The sequence below is a fragment of the Bombina bombina genome, chromosome 7 (assembly GCF_027579735.1).
Source record: "Bombina bombina isolate aBomBom1 chromosome 7, aBomBom1.pri, whole genome shotgun sequence".
NCBI lineage: Eukaryota > Metazoa > Chordata > Amphibia > Anura > Bombinatoridae > Bombina > Bombina bombina.
In genome coordinates this window covers 398,935,230-398,956,220 of record NC_069505.1, presented here as the reverse complement: position 1 = coordinate 398,956,220, position 20,991 = coordinate 398,935,230, and the positions used below count along the sequence as shown (strand labels likewise).

Sequence of the window (20,991 nt, the reverse complement as noted above, 5' to 3'; positions counted from 1 at the left end):
AAAAAGGAAATTTATGCTTACCTGATAAATTTATTTCTTTTTACGATATGACGAGTCCAAGGATTTCATCCTTACTTATGGGATATCGCCTCCTGGTCAGCAGGAGGCAAAAAGCACCACAGCAGAGCTGTATATATATAGCTCCTCCCTTCCCTCCCACTCCAGTCATTCGACCGAAGTTAGGAAGAGAAATGAAAAGCCAAGGTGCAGAGGTGACTGAAGTTTAACAAAAATAAAGACATGTCTTAGAAAATGACAGGGTGGGCCGTGGACTTATATCGAAAAATAAATAAATTTATCAGGTAAGAATAAATTTCCTTTTCTTTTACAAGATATGACGAGTCCACGGATTTCATCCTTACTTATGGAATACAATACCAAAGCTATAGGACACGGATGAAAGGGAGGGACAAGACAGGAACCTGAAAGGGAAGGACAAGACAGGAACCTAAACGGAAGGCACCACTGCTTGAAGAACCTTTCTCCCAAAAACAGCCTCGGATGAGGCAAAAGTATCAAATTTTGAAAATTTGGAAAAAGTGTGAAGAGACGACCAAGTTGCAGCCTTGCAAATCTGTTCAACAGAAGCATCATTTTTAAATGCCCATGAGGAAGCCACAGCCCTAGTAGAATGAGCCGTAATTCTTTCAGGAGACTGCTGCCCAGCAGTCTCATATGCAAAACGGATGATACCCTTCAGCCAAAAAGAAAGAGGTAGTCATAGCTTACTGGTCCCTACGTTTCCTGGAAAGGACAACAAATAATGAAGATGATTGACGAAATTCTTTAGTCGCCTGTAAGTAAAACTTCAGGGCACGGACCACGTCCAAGTTATGTAACAGACACTCCTTCTTAGAAGGATTAGGACACAATGAAGGAACAATAATTTCCTGATTAATATTTTTGCTGGAAACAACCTTAGGAAGAAAAACAGGTTTGGTACGTAACACTACCTTATCGGAATGAAAAATAAGATAAGGAGAATCACATTGTAATGCCGAAAGCTCAGAAAACTCTGCGAGCAGAAGAAATAGCAACCAAAAATAAAACTTTCCAAGATAGCAATTTAATATCTATGGAATGCATAGGTTCAAACGGAACCCCTTGAAGAACCTTAAGAAGTAAATTCAAACTCACACAGGCCTGACAAAAATATTGAACATCTGTCAGACGTTTGTGTAGCAAAATAGATAAAGCAGAAATCTGTCCCTTTAAGGAACTTGCTGACAACCCTTTCTCCAATCCTTCTTGGAGAAAAGATAAAATCCTATGAATCCTAACCTTACTCCATGAGTAGCCCTTGGATTCGCACTAAGAAAGATATTTACGCCATATCTTATGTTAAATCTGTCTAGTAACAGGCTTACGTGCCTGGATCAAGGTATCAATGACCGAATCCGAGAATCCTCGCTTAGATAAAATCAAGCGTTCAATCTCCAAGCAGTCAGCTGCAGAGAAATTAGATTCGGATGATGGAAGGGTCCCCGAATGAGAAGGTCCTGCCTCAATGGAAGCTTCCACGGCGGCAGAGAGGACATGTCCACCAGATCGGCATACCAAGTCCTGCGAGGCCACGCAGGAGCGATGAGAGTCCCGAAGCCCTCTCCTGTTTGACTCGAGCAATCACCCGAGGAAGGAGAGCAAACGGTGGCAACACATAAGCTAGGTTGAACGACCAAGGCACTGCCAAGGCATCTATCAGTTCGGCCTGAGGATCCCTGGACCTGGATCTGTATCTCGGGAGCTTGGCATTCTGACGAGATGCCATAAGATCCAGCTCCGGCCTGCTCCATCTGAGAATCAGGTTGGCAAAGACCTCCGGATGGAGATCCCAATCCTCCGGATGAAACGTCTGTCTGCTCAAAAAATCCGCTTCCCAGTTGTCTACTCCTGGGATGTAGAGTGCTGACAGATAAGAGTGAGCTTCCGCCCATCAAATTATCTTGGATACTTCTGTCATCGCTAAGGAACGTCTTGTTACTCCCTGATAATTGATGTAAGCCACAGTCGTGATGTTGTCCGACTGAAATCGGATGAATTTGGCCGAAGCCAACTGAGGCCAAGCCTGAAGCGCATTGAATATTGCTCTAAACTTCAGAATATTGATGGGAAGTAGACACTCCGACTGAGTCCACACACCCTGAGCTTTCAAGGAATTTCAAACTGCACCCCATCCTAGAAAGCTGGCGTCCGTTGTCACCATCACCCATGAGGGTCTGCAGAAGCACGTCCTTTGGGACAGATGATCCGGCGACAACCACCAAAGAAGAGACACCCTCGTCTCCTGATCCAGATCTATTTGAGGAGATAAATTTGCATAATCACCATTCCATTGTCTGAGCATGCTCAGTTGTAGAGGTCTGAGATGAAAACAAGCAAACGGAATGATGTCCATCGCAGCCACCATCAATCCAATTACCTCCATGCACTGAGCCACTGATGGCCGAAGATTGGACTGAAGGGATCTGCATGTATCCAGAATCTTTAACCTTCTGACTTCCGTCAAAAAGATTTTCATGGATAGAGAGTCTATTAGAGTTCTCAGGAAAGGAACCTTCATCTGTGGAATTAGTGAACTCTTTCCTAGATTCACCTTCCACCCGTGAGTCCTTAGAAAGGATAGGACAATGGCGGTATGAGACTTTGTCAGCTGATAAGACGCCTGGATCAGAATATCATCCAGATAAGGCGCCACTGCAATGCCCCGCGGCCTGAGAACCGCCAGCAGAGCTCTTAGAACCTTTGTGAAGATTCTGGGTGCCGTGGCCAGACCGAAAGGAAGGACCACGAACTGAAAATGTGTGTCCAGAAAGGCAAACCTCAGGAACTTGTGAAGATCTCTGTGGATAGGAATATGAAGATATGCATCCTTTAAATCCACGGTAGTCATATATTGACCCTCCTGAATCAATGGAAGAATTGTCCGAATAGTCTCCATCTTGAAGGATGGAACTCTGAGAAATTTGTTCAGACTCTTGAGATCTAAAATGGGTCGGAACGTTCCCTCCTTTTTTGGAAACAACAAAAAGATTTGAGTAAAACCCCTGCCCCTGTATTGGAACGGGACAAATTACTCCCATGGAGGAGAGGTCTTTTACACAACGTAAGAACGCCTCTCCTTTGATCTGGGCTACAGACAATCGTGAAAGAAGAAACCTTCCTCTGGGGAAGGAATTTTTGAACTCCAACTGATACCCTTGAGACTCGATTTTTAGTGTCCAGGGATCCTGAACGTCTCTTATCCAAGCCTGGACAAAGAGAGAAAGTCTAAATCCTGTCCCGGATCGGGGGCCGACCCTTCATGCTGACTTTGTAGCAGTAGCAAGTTGCTAGGATTGTCAACCCTTGTTCCAAGACTGGTTGGGTCTCCAAGTGGACTTTTTTGAAAGGAATGAAAATTACTTTCGGATTCCGTATTCTGAGGGAGGGAATGACCTTATCCTCCCGTGAGGTCAGAAATAATCTCCTTCAAGTCAGGCCCGAACAGGGTCATCCCCTTGTAAGGAACAGTCAAAAGCTGAGATTTAGCTGACACATCTGCAGATCAAAAATTCAAGCATAAGGCGAAAATCCCGAACTCTTAGCCGCCAACCTGGTAGTCTGCAAGGAAATATCAGAAATTTTATAACTGAAACAGCTAAGTTAAGAGTTGTAATAGTTGTGTGCTGCTGTTCCATCCTAAGTCAGAAAGGATGAATGCACACCAAAGAACAGCAGTAAGGTCCTAATAAAAGTGACCCTTACTGTCCCCTGAACTGTTAGAACTGAGACTATTTACCTTTATTGTACAAAAGCAAATAATAGTCGCGTGCAATAGTGCATCACAAGCGTCAGAAATGTACCGCAAGGTTGGATACCTGTCAATCTTAGGATGTAGGCAAGGCACCAGTAAAAAGTTTATTTCAATAAATGGTTTAAAAGGAAACTAAATCTTCACATAGGAAGCGATATTGTTTCTAATCCATCTTATGACCATAGTAATAAAGTAGCTAACAAAACATCACTATGTACATCAAAGGCAACGTCTTTGCAAGCAACCGCAGAGCACTGCCTGTGTGTCAAAAATTAATTTGGACACCTTCTTATAAAAAATTTTTTGGAATGGATTGCGCAGGATTACCAGACTCCTAACAGCCACAGCTGAAGGAGGAGTAATTAGGTTAGAATGGAACATATGAAAACATGTGACTGTCACTTTAAATTTTAAACAGAAAAACACACATTTTATCCCCCCCCCCCCATATCCTGCAGAAAAAAAAAAAATAGGGCAAAACTAGCGTAAACTGCTAGATCTCAACACCCCTCAGCATTATCCCCTTTTAGAGTGGAATGATCCAAAGTCATACCAGACTCCTCACTGCAACAGGGGAAATAAGGCTACGATCCGACTTATTTTGCTGTTCGTCAAATAAGCCTACAACAGGGAACCCATGTGTTTTGCACTCTAAGAAAGTACAACCTATCTCCAGGTAGGAATGCTGCAATGGAACCGCCGGGAGAAATACTGAGCGCGCCAAGCAAATGGCCTCCTAAGGACCGTCCCTCCTGGGCGCTGACACAACGGATAACTCCCGGGCGGCAAAGCACATTAGTGAACCGCCGGGAGAGCATTGTAATTATATTGACCCTCCACCATAGTAATAAAGTAGCCCACACCACGGACATAGCCACAATAGGCACCTCCCGGCGTCATGCTAAGATGTAATGACCTGCCGGGAGAGAAAAAAGGGCGCGCGAAGACAAAACGTCCCCAAGGACCGCCCTTCGTGGGCGTTTACAGTAACATTACACAGACATTTCCCGGTCGCCATCTTAACCGCCGGGAGATGTAACAAAATGCCCAACAACTAACAGTATAACCGCAAGTACCCTCTCAATTACCTAGGGAAAACATAATTTATGCTTACCTGATAAATTTATTTCTCTTGTAGTGTGTTCAGTCCACGGGTCATCCATTACTTATGGGATATATTCTCCCCCCCAACAGGAAGTTGCAAGAGGATCACCCAAGCAGAGCTGCTATATAGCTCCTCCCCTCACATGTCATATCCAGTCATTCGACCGAAACAAGACGAGAAAGGAGAAACTATAGGGTGCAGTGGTGACTGGAGTTATAATTTAAAATTTAGAACCTGCCTCAAAAAAAGACAGGGCGGGCCGTGGACTGAACACACTACAAGAGAAATAAATTTATCAGGTAAGCATAAATTATGTTTTCTCTTGTTAAGTGTGTTCAGTCCACGGGTCATCCATTACTTATGGAATACCAATACCAAAGCTAAAGTACACGGATGATGGGAGGGACAAGGCAGGAACATTAAACAGAAGGAACCACTGCCTGTAGAACCTTTCTCCCAAAAACAGCCTCCGAAGAAGCAAAAGTGTCAAATTTGCAAAATTTGTAAAAAGTATGAAGTGAAGACCAAGTTGCAGCCTTGCAAATCTATTCAACAGAGGCCTCATTCTTAAAGGCCCAGGTGGAAGCCACAGCTCTAGTGGAATGAGCTGTAATTCTTTCAGGAGGCTGCTGTCCAGCAGTCTCATAGGCTAAACGTATTATGCTACGAAGCCAAAAAGAGAGAGAGGTAGCCGAAGCCTTTTGACCTCTCCTCTGTCCAGAGTAAACGACAAACAGAAGAAGTTTGCCGAAAATCTTTAGTTGCCTGTAAGTAGAACTTCAGGGCACGGACCACGTCTAGATTATGCAAAAGACGTTCCTTCTTTGAAGAAGGATTAGGACATAATGATGGAACAACAATCTCTTGATTGATATTCCTGTTAGAAACAACCTTAGGTAAAAACCCAGGTTTAGTACGCAGGACTACCTTGTCTGAATGAAAGATCAGATAAGGAGAATCACAATGTAAGGCAGATAACTCAGAGACTCTTCGAGCCGAGGAAATAGCCATCAAAAACAGAACTTTCCAAGATAAAAGCTTAATATCAATGGAATGAAGGGGTTCAAACGGAACACCCTGAAGAACTTTAAGAACCAAGTTTAAGCTCCACGGAGGAGCAACAGTCTTAAACACAGGCTTAATCCTGGACGTCTGGATTCTCTGCCAGACGCTTGTGTAAAAGAATAGACAGAGCAGAAATCTGTCCCTTTAGCGAACTAGCGGATAAACCCTTTTCTAAACCCTCTTGTAGAAAAGACAATATCCTAGGAATCTTAACCTTACTCCATGAGTAACTCTTGGATTCACACCAATATAAATATTTACGCCATATCTTATGGTAAATTTTTCTGGTCACAGGTTTCCGAGCCTGTATCTATGTATCAATAACCGACTCCGAGAAACCACGCTTCGATAGAATCAAGCGTTCAATCTCCACGCAGTCAGCCTCAGAGAAATTAGGTTTGGATGGTTGAAAGGACCCTGAATTAGAAGGTCCTGCCTCAGAGGCAGAGACCATGGTGGACAGGACGACATGTCCACTAGGTCTGCATACTAGGTCCTGCGTGGCCACGCAGGCGCTATCAGAATCACCGATGCTCTCTCCTGTTTGATCTTGGCAATCAGTCGAGGCAGTAACGGAAAAGGTGGAAACACATAAGCCATGTTGAAAACCCAAGGGGCTGCTAGTGCATCTATCAGCACCGCTCCCGGGTCCCTGGACCTGGATCCGTAGCACAGAAGCTTGGCGTTCTGGCGAGATGCCATGAGATCCAGTTCCGGTTTGCCCCAATGAAGAATTAGTTGAGCAAATATCTCCGGATGAAGTTCCCACTCCCCCGGATGAAAAGTCTGGCGACTTAGAAAGTCCGCCTCCCAGTTCTCCACGCCTGGGATGTAGATCGCTGACAGGTGGCAAGAGTGAGACTCTGCCCAGCGAATTATCTTTGAGACTTCTAACATCGCTAGGGAACTCCTGGTTCCTCCTTGATGATTGATGTAAGCTACAGTCGTGATGTTGTCCGACTGAAACCTGATGAACCTCAGTGTTGCTAACTGAGGCCAAGCTAGGAGAGCATTGAATATTGCTCTTAATTCCAGAATGTTTATTGGAAGGAGTTTCTCCTCCTGAGTCCACGATCCCTGAGCCTTTAGGGAGTTCCAGACTGCGCCCCAGCCTAGTAAGCTGGCATCTGTTGTTACAATCGTCCAATCTGGTCTGCGAAAGGTCATTCCTTTGGACAGATGAACCCGAGACAACCACCAGAGAAGAGAATCCCTGGTCTCCTGGTCCAGATACAGTAAAGGGGACAGATCTGAGTAATCCCCATTCCACTGACTTAGCATGCATAATTGCAGCGGTCTGAGATGCAGGCGCGCAAATGGCACTATGTCCATTGCCGCGACCATTAAGCCGATTACTTCCATGCACTGAGCTACTGATGGGCTTGGAATGGAAGACACGGCAAGCATTTAGAATTTTTGATAACCTGGCCCCCGTCAGGTAAATCTTCATCTCTACAGAATCTATAAGAGTCCCTAGGAAAGGGACCCTTGTGAGTGGAAACAGAACTCTTTTCCATGTTCACTTTCCACCCATGCGACCTCAGAAATGCTAGAACTATCTCTTTATGAGACTTTGCATTTTGAAAACTTGACGCTTGTATCAGAATGTCGTCTAGGTACGGAGCCACCGCTATGCCTCGCGGTCTTAGTACCGCCAGAAGCGAACCCAGAATCTTTGTAAAAATTCTCGGAGCCGTAGCTAACCCGAAGGGAAGAGCTACAAACTGGTAATGCCTGTCTAGAAAGGCAAACCTTAGGTACCGATAATGCTCTTTGTGAATCGGTATGTGAAGGTAGGCATCCTTTAAGTCCACTGTGGTCATATATTGACCCTCTTGGATCATGGGTAGGATGGTCCGAATGGTTTCCATCTTGAACGATGGAACCATTAGGAATTTGTTTAAGATTTTTAAGTCTAAGATTGGCCTGAAGGTTCCCTCTTTTTTGGGAACCACAAACAGATTTGAGTAAAACCCTTGCCCTTGTTCCGTTCGCGGAACTGGGTGGATCACTCCCATCACTAAGAGGTCTTGTACACATTGTAGAAATGCCTCTTTCTTTACTAGGTTTGTTGATAACCTTGACAGATGAAACCTCCCTTGTGGAGGGGAAGTTTTGAAATCCAGAAGGTATCCCTGAGATATAATCTCCAACGTCCAGGGATCCTGGACATCTCTTGCCCAAGCCTGGGCGAAGAGAGAAAGTCTGCCCCCCACTAGATCCGTCTCCGGAAAGGGGGCAATGTCTTCATGCTGTCTTAGGGGCGGAAGTAGGCTTTCTGGCCTGCTTGCCCTTGTTCCATGACTGGTTGCCTTTCCAACCTTGTCTGTAACGAGCAGCAGTTCCTTCCTGTTTTGGAGCGGAGGAAGTTGATGCTGCTCCTGCCTTGAAATTACGAAAGGCACGAAAATTAGACTGTTTGGCCTTTGATTTGGCCCTGTCCTGAGGAAGGGTGTGGCCCTTACCTCCAGTAATGTCAGCAATAATTTCCTTCAAGCCAGGCCCGAATAAGGTCTGCCCTTTGAAAGGAATATTCAGTAGTTTAGATTTAGAAGTTACATCTGCTGACCAGGATTTAAGCCATAGCGCTCTGCGCGCCTGTATGGCGAATCCGGAATTCTTAGCCGTAAGTTTGGTTAAATGCACTACGGCATCCGAAAAAAACGCATTAGCTAGCTTAAGCGTTCTAAGCTTGCTCAAAGTCTCATCCAATGGTGCTGTGCGAATCGCCTCTTCCAGAGACTCAAACCAGAATGCTGCTGCAGCAGTGACAGGCACAATGCATGCAAGGGGCTGTAATATAAAACCTTGTTGAACAAACATTTTCTTAAGGTAACCCTCTAATTTTTTATCCATTGGATCTGAGAAAGCACAACTATCCTCCACCGGGATAGTGGTACGCTTGGCTAAAGTAGAAACTGCTCCCTCCACCTTAGGGACCGTCTGCCATAAGTCTTGTGTGGCGGCGTTTATAGGGAACATTTTTCTAAATATCGGAGGAGGGGAAAAGGGCACACCAGGTCTATCCCACTCCTTGCTAATAATTTCTGTAAGCCTTTTCGGTATAGGAAAAACGTCAGTACACACCGGTACCGCATAGTATTTATCCAGCCTACATAATTTCTCTGGGATTGCCACCGTGTCACAATCATTCAGAGCCGCTAACACCTCCCCTAGCAACACGCGGAGGTTCTCAAGCTTAAATTTAAAATTTGAAATTTCTGAATCCGGTCTCCCCGAATCAGAACCGTCACCCACAGAATGAAGCTCTCCATCCTCATGTTCTGCAAATTGTGACGCAGTATCAGACATGGCTCTTGTGTCATCTGCGCGCTCTGTCCTTAACCCAGAGCTATCGCGCTTGCCTCTTAACTCGGGCAGATTGGATAATACTTCTTTCATAACATTAGCCATATAATGTAAAGTGATTTGTAAGGGCCTTGATGTACTTGGCGCCACAATCTCACGCACCTCCTGAGCGGGAGGCGAAGGTACTGACACGTGAGGAGAGTTAGACGGCATAACTTTCCCCTCGTTGTCTGGTGATAATTTCTTTATCGGTAAAGACTGACTTTTATTTAAAGTAATATCAATACAATTGGTACACATATTTCTATTGGGCTCCAGATCGGCTTTTAAACATAATGAACAAGCAGATTCCTCTGTATCAGACATGTTTAAACAGACTAGCAATGAAGCTAGCAAGCTTGGAAATTACTTTCAATAAGTTTACAAGCAATATAAAAAACGCTGCAGCGCTTTTAAAAAAAAAAACACAGTTGAATAACAATGAACTAATTCAGTTATAGCCAACAATTTTTAACAGTAAATGTATTAAATTAGCAGAGGATTGCACCCATTAGCAAAAGGATGATTAACCCCTCAATACCCAAAAACGGATAATCAAATTAAGATTTAACGCTTTTATCACAGTCAAACACACTGTCACAGGTCTGCTGTGACTGATTACCTCCCTCAAAAACGAATTTTGAAGACCCCTGAGCTCTCTAGAGATGTCCTGGATCAAGGAGGAAGAAGCAGGAAGACTGCTAGAATTTTAACTGCGCAACAAGGCGCTAAAAAAAAGGCCCCTCCCACTCATATTACAACAGTGGGAGACCTGATATAACGGTTTCTATGCAGAAATATACGTTAGCCATATGGAAAAAAATCATGCCCAAAAAGATTTATCACCAAAGTACCTCACAAAACGAATAACATGCCAGTAAACGTTTTAAAAACAAACTTTTTCAATGTCATGCAAAGTTATCACTAAGCCTGCTACCAGTCGCTTCTACTGCAGTTAAGGCTTAAGCATTATTTCAGTATTAACAGTATTTTCTCAGTCAAATTCTAGTCCCTAGAAAATAACTCAACTGCGCATACATTTATCAGCCTGATACCAGTCGCTACTACTGCATTTAAGGCTGTACTTACATCATTTGGGTAACAGCAGTGTTTTCTTAGTCAATTCCATTCCCAGAAAATATTGTACTGCACATACCTCATTTGCGGGGGACCCCGCATGCTATTCCCATTTTCTGAAGTTACCCCACTCCTCAGAATGTCGAGAACAGCCAGTGGATCTTAGTTACGTCTGCTAAGATCATAGAAAACGCATGCAGATTCTTCTTCCAAATACTGCCTGAGATAAAAAACAGCACATTCCGGTGCCATTTAAAATAAACTTTTGATTGAAGAATAATTAAGTAAAAAAACTCCAACTCCTCTCGTGACCACCTCCTTTGTTGAGGGTTGCAAGAGAATGACTGGATATGACATGTGAGGGGAGGAGCTATATAGCAGCTTGGGTGATCCTCTTGCAACTTCCTGTTGGGAAGGAGAATATATCCCATAAGTAATGGATGACCCGTGGACTGAACACACTTAACAAGAGAAAGTGTATTAAAATAACTGTTGGTTAAGCAAAGCTAGGGGTGGGTAATAAAGGGATTATCAATCTTTTAAAACCAGAGAGCCCTTCTAGCTAATACAGCAAAACTAGAGGTCTTAGCCTTGAAAGTAACCTTCCTTGAAGAAAATCCTCTCAGGTATCCCTCCTTAAAGGATGTACTATCCACAAGAGGAATAGTAGTGTGTTTAACCAAAGTGGAAATGGCACTGTCCACTTTAAGAACAGTATTCCACACTTCCAAATGTCTTTCCGGCACCGGAAACATTATCTTAATACTTTTTCCTATTCCTTGGATATAATGTCCACCACTAAAGTAGGCACTGGAAACACTTCAGGGGTCTTTAACTTAGGTTTAAAAAACATTTATGTACCCGTTTCTCATCTATTTAAAGATTCAGGTACACCCAGGGTGGATAATACCTTGTTAAGCAAACATCTCCGATGTTCAATGATGAACCTAAAATTAATGTCCTCAGAGTCCTGTATTGACTCACTGGAAAAGTTAGAGCATGAAATTTCCCCCATCAGAACTAGCCGAGGAATCATCTTCAGAAAAGTTGCATATGACTGACCGCTGCAGCTCCAGTTCTATAACTGTTGATCCTAGAATAAGAGGAAACATGTTTAAACTTTCCTCTTTCCTGCAAATGGCATCGCAGTTAGGCCGCAGAAACTGCAGATTGTAATTGGGCTGCAAAGTCTTGAGGAAAAACACCAATCGCTGATTAAGTCTGAGGGACGGGATCGCAGGGTACCGTATATGTGGTCGAGTGGAGCGATAGCCTGGGTTTGTAATATTGGCATGTCAGAGCAAACTGATATCTGTGAGGCCGCAGAGCTACCAAGATTAGCCTGAGCTGGAGTAGATATTGCAGGTGTCTGGGCACTAGGACATCCAGAATGAGACTGCAGGACAGAAGGCAGCAGTTAAACAACTGAGCAGGACGACACACTGTGTTTAACTTGCAAAGCATGCATTTATTTGCCTCAATTAAATTAGCAGGGCAAAAATCCTCCTGACCCATGACTGAAATGAAGTCTTCCATATATCATATACTGTATGCCAAATAAGGGAAAAAAGTTTGACAATTTAAACAGATAATAATAATCCCTAATGCAACCCCTCTAAAAAATGCTTCGCCGGGGCGGTAATGGTGCCAAAGAGGCATACTGCCCAAGTATATAACAGCAGTGGCTCACAATACAGACATCCTCACAACTTCTAGTACGAGAGCTCCACCGGAGCCTTAGGAATCAAAACGAGCGTGTACTGAGTCCGTATGGCAAGTCGAGTCAGAGGACCATGTGATTCTTGTAGTGAGCTTCATGCATCTTATGAAAAAACAAACTGTTGACCCCCAACCAGAAGCCCCTTCTACAGAAAAAGGGCAATTAAATTTAGCCCCTTTCCCTGAATCCAGTGCTCCTGAAATTTAGGCAACAAGCCATTAGGGGGAAAAGAGGGAGATAGCCCATGTATCTGGAGGTGGTATGGGAACTTCCCTACGACCACCAGAGGCTAAGTGCCACCAAAACTCTACTAAGAGAATTACATGGCTTTTACCCACTCTAGAGCAATCAGAAACTGAATTTTCAGAAGAGCACCTCTCTCTGCCAATGTCCATGAAACGAGGCAAACTAATACTGGGAAGGTAGGGTTAGTGGGAGTATTTAATGCTTTGTGTGCGGTGTCTCCTTCTGGTAGGCAGGTGAACTATTTCCTATAGGTTATGATGAATTTGTGGACTCATACTGCTATTAGAAATAAGCAGCACATGCCATATCACTAGCTCTGAATGTGGCTGGACAGGTTTACTGGATGGCAACATTATCTACCCACAGTTTGATAAATGGGCCTCTAAGGAGTAACACACACTTGGTGGTGAAGCTTCAGAAATAAATAGCATTTACAAATAATAAAAAAAAAAGTTAAAAGCAGCTCACCTCTGGAGGTGGTGTGTTCGCCTTTATAGGGGGTGGTAATGGCTTTTTAAATGGATCATCATTTTGTGTTACCTGTCCAAACCAAAGGGAAAAAAGGAAAATCAGATCCAAATCTTATTCAAAATGTTATGATATATATATATATATATATATATATATATATTTATTTAAAATATATATATTTTATAAACATATAATATTATATTACAATCTCAAACAGTTTTAATGTCCTTCCACAGTCCTATTACAAAGAATAAGCAAAATATTCCACAGCAACTCCTACTCACAGGAAGATAAAGTCTTTTGTTTAAGATAAAAAGAAAATCTTTATTGGTGGTGAATACAGGTTAAAACCATGGGGGAGCAAGCAGCTCACATCAGCAGAAAAGAATATCCGGCAGTGCAGGAAACAGCAGACATGTTTCGTGTGGGATCTCCACACTTGTTCACTGCTATCAGTGCTTTCCTGCTGATGTGAGCTGCTTGCTCCCCCATGGTTTTAACCTGTATTCACCACCAATAAAGATTTTCTTTTTAAATCTTAAACAAAAGACTATCTTCCTGTGAGTAGGAGTTGCTGTGGAATATTTTGCTTATTCTGGAACTTTGTTTGCGTTCTAACGGGGACGGTTTCCAGCTGCACCCTCTACCAGGAACAGGCTCCCTTTGACGTGTGCACGCTGAAGAAACGCTGCCGGATACACACGTGGTGCAGGTGAGCGCCGTAGCTCTATTGTCTCTCCTATAACATAGAACACTGGTTTTCAAATCTGTCCTCGGGCATCCCTAACAGGCCACATTTTAAGGATATCTGAACTAGAGCACAAATGAAATAATCAACTGATTAGTAAACCTATTTTACCTGCTTTCATTCAAGGTAATCCTGAAAACCTGGTCTGTTGGGGAGGCTTGAGGACAGGTTTAAAAACCAGTGACATAGTTTTAATAATAAAAACATAAATTATGCTTACCTGATAATTTCATTTCCACCTGTGGGAGGAGAGTCCACTGCTTCATTCATTACTTGTGGGAATTAAGAACCTGGCAACCAGGAGGAGGCAAAGACACCCCAGCCAAAGGCTTAAATACCTCCCCCACTCCGAGTCATTCTGCCAAGGAAACAAGGAACAGTAGGAGAAATATCAGGGTATAAATGGTGCCAGAAGATAAAATTAAATTTAGGTCCGCCCAGCGGAGAAACGGGCGGGAGCAGTGAATTCTCCTCCCACAGATGGAATTCAAATTATCAGATAAGCATAATTTATGTTTTTCATCTTAATTGGAGGAGAGTCCACTGCTTCATTCATTACTTGTGGGAACAAAATACCCAAGCTCTAGAGGATACTGAATGAACAAAAAGGGAGGGTAAAAGGAGGCGGACCCTATACTGAGGGCACCACAGCCTGCAGAACCTCTCTCCCAAAAACTGCTTCCGTCGAAGCAAAACCATCAAATTTGTAAAATTTTGCAAAAGTATGTGAGGACCAATTAGCTGACTTACAAATTTGCTCCAGAGAGGCCTCGTTCTTAAAAGCCCTCTGAGGAGGCTTATGTCCCACTGTCTCGTAGGCCAAACTGATAACGCTCCTCAACCAAAAAGACAGTGAAGTGGAAGAGGCCCTCTGCCCCCTACGCTTCCCTAAATACACAACAAATAAAGTCTGTCCTTCGTGGCCTAAAGATAAAATGTCAAGCACAGCCTTATCAGCGTGGAAAACCAGGTAAGGGGGCTCACATTGCAAGGCCGCTAACTCAAGAGACTCTGCGAGCCGAAGCAATAGAACCTTCCAGGAAAGAATCTTAATGTCAAGCGTATGCATAGGCTCAAGCAGAGCCCTCTGCAAAACCTTAAGAACCAAATTTAAGCTCCAAGGAGGAGCAAAAGATCTAAATACCGGTCTGATTCTAGACAGAGCCTGAACAAAGAACTGAATATCAGGAAGCTCCGCTAGCTTCTTGTGTGTGTGTAACAGAACCGATAATGCCAAAATCTGTCACTTTAAGGAACTGGCAGCAAGAGCCTTATCCAGACCATCTTGGAGAAAGGCCAGAATCCTGGATACCCTAACCTTATGCCAGGGATATCCACGTTCCCCATACCAGGATAAAATAGGTCATCCACACCATATGTAAGTGACCGGTTTCCTGGCCTGAATGAGAGTATCAATCACTCTTTCCGAGAACACTCTCTTGGCCAAGACTAGGCGTTCAATCTCCAAGCAGTCAGTCTCAGAGAATCGAGATTTTGGTGGAGAAAAGGGTCCTCCGTGGCCACAACGGATCAGAATGGTCAAAGCTTGCTCCTGTTTGATGCGGGCCACCAATCTAAGAAGAAGTGGCAACGGGGGAAAAATGGAAATTAGGTTGAACTCCCAAGGTACCGTTAAGGCATCTATCAGCTCTGCCTGGGGATCCCTGAACTGCGACCCATATATGGGTAGCTTGAAATTTAGTCCGGACGCCATGAGATCTATCTGCGGCGTCCCCCATCTGTTGCAGAGCTCCGCAAACACCTCGGGATGGAGAGTCCATTACCCCGGATGAAACTATAGTCTGCGGAGGAAATTCGCTTCCCAGTTGTCCACACCCGGAATGTGGATCGCTGAGAGTGAGGAGTTGTGGGTCTCTGCCCATTCCAGAATCCGAGACAACTCTCTCATGGCTAGGGAGCTTCTCGTTCCCCCATGATGGTTTATATACGCCATCGAGTTAATGTTGTCCGACTGGAATCTGATGAAACAGGACGACCCCAAAAGGGGCCAAGCCCTCAGAGCGAGGAATATTGCTCGTAGTTCCAAGATATTTATCGGCAGAGTTGACTCCTCTTGAGTCCACCTAACCTGTGCCTTTCTGGCACCCCAAACAGCTCCCCATCCTGATAGACTTGCATCCGTGGTCACAATCTCCCAGGATGGTCTCAAGAAGGCTGTCCCAGATGGACCAACCAAGAGAGGGATTCCCTCGCTTGAATGTCCAGAGAGATCTGCTGGGATAGATCTGAGTGATCGCCATTCCATTGTCTCAACATGCATAACTGCAGAGGTCTTAGATGGAACCTGGCGAAAGGAATAACATCTATGCTGGAAACCATGAACCCGATCACTACATACACCTGGCCACAGATGGCCTTGAGGAGGTCTGAAGGACAAGACAGCTGGACGCAATCTTGGAACGCCTCTGATACGACTATCTTCATAGATATGGAATCTATTATCGTACCCAGGAACTACACCCTGTTGCTGGGAAACGGAACTCTTTCCCTCGTTTATCTTCCATCCGTGGAATCGAAGAAGAAGAGCTCTCGAGTGGTCCTCCGCGAGACTGCAGGAAGGAGCCTGAACCAGGATATCGTCCAGATAAAGAGCCACTGCAATACCTCTGGCTCTTGTTACCGTAAGCAGTGCTCCCAGAACCTTCGTAAAGACTCTTGGGGAAGTCGCCAGACCGAACAGTAGAGCCACAAACCGGAAGTGTTGGTCCAGAAAAAGCGAATCTTAGGAACCTGAAGTGGTCCTTGTGGATTGGCACGTGAAGGATCTTCAATTCTAATGTCGTCATAAATAGCTCCTATTGAACTAGAGGTAGAATCGATACGATCGTCTCCATTTTGAACGATGGAACTGACAGAAATTTGTTTAAGCACTTTAGGTCCAGAACTGGGCGGAAAGTGCCCTCCTTCTTTGGGACCACGAAAAGGTTTGAATAGTACTCTAGGCCCCTTTCTGCTAGGGGTACTGGAACAATTACTCAGAGAGGAGAGATCCCTCACAACCAAGGATCCTGTACTTCTCGCATCCAAGCCTCTGCGAACAGAGATAGTCTGCCTCCTATGCGATCCAGACCGATCAGGGGCCACCGCGTCATGCCAACTGTCTTGGGGGGCTTCTTGCTCTGCTTGGATTTGTTCCAAGAGTGAGCTGGCCTCCAAAATCCCTTGGACTGCTTGGTCTTCGCAGCAGGCTGCTGGGGTTGAGACTTGTCCTAACGAAAGGGACGAAAAGTAGAGCCCTTAGGATAATTTTTTTTATCCTGCGGAAGGAAAGCCCTGGGCCAAAAAGGACTTTCCCCTGAAAAGGAAGGGATAGTAATCTAGACTTAGAAGTCCTGTCAGCAGACCACGACTTTAACCACAGAGCCCTGCAGGCTATAACCGAGAAACCTGATGCTGTGGCATTCAGGCGAATAACCTGCATATTAGCATCACGGATAAAAGAATTAGCTACCCTTAAGGCCTTAATCTTTTCCTGCATCTCCTCGAGGGGAGTCTCCAGCTCGACCATAGCTGACAGTGCGTCACACCAGTAGGTAGCTGCTACTGCAGCGATGGCCACTGCAGGTTGAAAAACAAACTCTGTGAGTTGAAACATATTCCTCAACATGGATTCTAATTTTTTTTTATCCATGGGCTCTTTGAACGACGAGCTATCCTTGAGGGGAATAGTCGTCTGGCCCCCCATAGCTTAAGCTGAGAGTCCAGAACTGGGAACAGCTTTTTAAAAGAGGTAGAGAAAGAACAGGACAAGCCCAGTTTCTCCCACTCATTCTTAATAATAGTAGCCATCTTCACGGGAACTGGGAAGGTCTGAGGCACCAACCTGTCCTCCTTAACCCTATCTAGCTTAGGGATCGATGGTTCTTCGGCTCCGGAACCTCCAACGTAGCAAGCACTTTTAGTAAAAAGCTTAAATACTTCATCTCAAGCTTAAAAACAAAATTTATGCTTACCTGATAAATTTCTTTCATTTGCGATGTACCGAGTCCACGGATTCATCCTAACTTGTGGGATATTGTCCTTCCTGACAGGAAGTAGCAAAGAGCACCACAGCAGAGCTGTCTATATAGCTCCCCCCTTAACTCCACCCCCCAGTCATTCGACCGAAGGCCAAGGAAGAAAAGGAGAAACTATAAGGTGCAGAGGTGACTGAAGTTTACATAAAAAACTACTATCTGTCTTGAATAGACGGGGCGAGTCGTGGACTCGGTACATCGCAAAAGAAAGAAATTTATCAGGTAAGCATAAATTGTTTTCTTTTGCATGATGTACAGAGTCCATGGATTCATCCTAACTTGTGGGATACCAATACCAAAGCTTTAGGACACGGATGAAGGGAGGGACAAGACAGGAACCACTGCTTGCAAAACCTCTCTCCCAAAAAAAGCCTCCGAAGAAGCAAAAGTATCAAATTTGTAAAATTGTGAAAAGGTATGAAGCGACGACCAAGCCGCAGCCTTACAAATCTGTTCAACAGAAGCATCATTCTTAAAAGCCCATGTGGAAGCTACCGCTCTAGTAGAATGAGCTGTAATCCTTTCAAGAGGAGTAGAATGAGCTGTAATCCTTTCAAGAGGCTGCTGTCCAGCAGTCTCATAAGCCAAACGGATGATGCTTTTCAGCTTCAGAGAAGTCGCCGTAGCCTTTTGACTCCTACGCTTTCCAGAATAGACAACAAAGAAGATGTTTGACGAAAATCTTTGGTTGCCTGCAAATAAAATTTCAAAGCACGAACCATGTCCAAGTTGTGCAACAAACGTTCCTTCTTACAAGGATTACAGAGAAGGAACAACAATTTCTTGATTGATATTCCTGTTAGTAACAACCTTAGGTAGGAATCCAGGCTTGGTACGCAAAACCACCTTATCAGCATGGAACACAAGATAAGGAGAGTCACATTGTAATGCAGAAAGTTCAGAAACTCTTCGAGCTGAAGAGATAGCAACTAGGAACAAAACTTTACAAAATAAAAGCTTAATATCTATGGAATGCATGGGTTGAAACGGAACCCCCTGAAGAACTCTAAGAACTAAATTTAGACTCCATGGCGGAGCAATAGGTTTAAACACAGGCTTAATTCTAACTAAAGCCTGACAAAAAGCCCGAACGTCTGGAACATCTGCCAGACGCTTGTGCAACAAAATAGACAGAGCAGATATCTGTCCCTTTAGGGAACTAGCTGATAATCCTTTCTCCAATCCCTCTTGGAGAAAAGACAAAATCCTAGGAATCCTGATTTTACTCCAGGAGAAGCCTTTGGATTCGCACCAAAAAAGATATTTACGCCATATCTTATGATAAATGTTCCTGGTAACAGGCTTTCGAGCCTGAATCAAGGTATTTATAACTGACTCAGAGAAACCCCGCTTTGATAGAATCAAGCGTTCAATCTCCAAGCAGTCAGTTGCAGAGAAATTAGATTTGGATGCTTGAATGGACCTTGAATCAGAAGGTCTTGTCTCAATGGCAGAGACCATGGTGGAAGGGATGACATGTCCACCAGGTCTGCATACCAAGTCCTGGATGGCCACGCAGGCGCTATCAAAATCACCAAAGCTCTCTCCTGTTTGATTCTGGCGTGGAAGGAGAGGGAAAGGTGGAAACACATAAGCCAGGTTGACCGACCAGGGTACTGCTAGAGCATCAATCAGTACAGGCTGAGGATCCCTTGACCTGGAGCCGTAACGAGGAAGTTTGGCGTTCTGACGAGACGCCATCAGATCAAACTCTGGTGTGCCCCATAGCCGAACCAGCTGAGCAAACACCTCCGGATGGAGTTCCCACTCCCCCGGATGAAAAGTCTGACGACTTAGAAAATCTGCCTCCCAGTTCTCTACACCTGGGATACAGATCGCTGACAGATGGCAAGAGTGAGCCTCTGCCCATTGGATTATCCTTGAGACCTCTATCATCGCTAAGGAACTCTTTGTTCCGCCCTGATGATTGATATAAGCCACAGTCGTGATGTTGTCCGCCTGAAACCTGATGAATCTGGCCGAAGCCAGCTGAGGCCATGCCTGGAGAGCATTGAATATCGCTCTTAATTCCAGAATATTTATCGGTAGGAGAGCCTCCTCCCAAGTCCACAAACCCTGAGCTTTCAGGGAATTCCAGACTGCACCCCAGCCCAGAAGACTGGCGTCTGTCGTCACTATAACCCATTCTGGCCTGCGGAAACACATTCCCTGGGACAGATGATCCTGTGACAACCACCAAAGAAGAGAGTCTCTGGTCTCTTGATCCAGATTTATCTGAGGAGATAAATCCGCATAATCCCCATTCCACTGATTGAGCATGCATAGTTGCAGTGGTCTGAGATGCAAGCGAGCAAACGGAACTATGTCCATTGCCGCTACCATTAGTCCGATTACCTCCATACACTGACCCACTGACGGCCGAGGAATGGAATGAAGAGCTCGGCAGGTGGACAAACTCCTTGATTTCCTGACCTCCGTCAGAAGTATTTTCATGTCCACTGAGTCTATCAGAGTCCCTAGAAATGAAACTCTTGTGAGGGGGGAAAGAGAACTCTTTTTTACGTTCACTTTCCACCCGTGAGACCTTAGAAAGGCCAACACCAAGTCCGTGTGAGACTTGGCTAGTTGGAAGGACGACGCTTAAAATTAAAATGTCGTCTAGATAAGGCGCCACTGCTATGCCCCGTGGCCTTAGAACCACCAGAAGGGACCCTAGCACCTTTGTGAAGATTTGCGGCGCCGTGGCCAACCCGAAAGGAAGAGCCACAAACTGATAATGCTTGTCCAGAAAGGTGAACCTGAGGAACTGGTGATCTTTGTGGATAGGAATGTGCAGATACGCAATCCTTTAAGTCCATGGTGGTCATATATTGAACCTCCTGGATCAATGGTAAGATAGTCCGAATGGTCTCCATCTTGAAAGGTGGAACTCTTAGGAATTGGTTTAGGATCTTGAGATCCAGAATTGGTCTGAAGGTTCCCTCCTTTTTGGGAACTATAAACAGATTGGAGTAGAACCCCTGCCCCTGTTCTGCTTTTGGAACTGGGCAGATCACTCCCATGGTAAAAAGGTCTTCTACACAGCGTAAGAACGCCTCTCTTTTTGTCAGGTTTACAGACAATTGAGAAAGATGAAACCCCCCACTTGGAGGGGAATCCATGAAATCTAGAAGGTATCCCTGGGTTACAACTTCTACTGCCCAGGAATCCTGAACGTCTCTTGCCCAGGCCTGAGCAAAGAGAGAGAGTCTGCCCACTACTAGATCCGTTCCCGGATCGTGGGCTACCCCTTCATGCTGACTTAGTGGCAGCAGCAGGCTTTTTGGCCTGTTTACCCATGTTACAAGCCTGATTAGGTCTCCAGATTGGCTTGGATTGAGCAAAGTTCCCCTTTTGCTTTGCAGCAGGGGAAGAGGTAGA

The 20,991-nt window shown here is 44.7% G+C and overlaps 1 protein-coding gene across 4 annotated transcripts in view; it reads right to left on the bottom strand.

Moving 5' to 3' along the window:
* LOC128666513 (RNA-binding protein 6) overlaps positions 1-20,991 on the bottom strand; it is a 206,186-nt gene that overhangs the window by 39,823 nt on the left and 145,372 nt on the right. For all 4 annotated transcript variants that reach the window (XM_053721153.1, XM_053721156.1, XM_053721157.1 and 1 more), the window contains exon 17: positions 12,823-12,894. In XM_053721153.1, the coding sequence (XP_053577128.1) occupies positions 12,823-12,894 (72 nt within the window). The remainder of the gene's footprint in view (positions 1-12,822; positions 12,895-20,991) is intronic.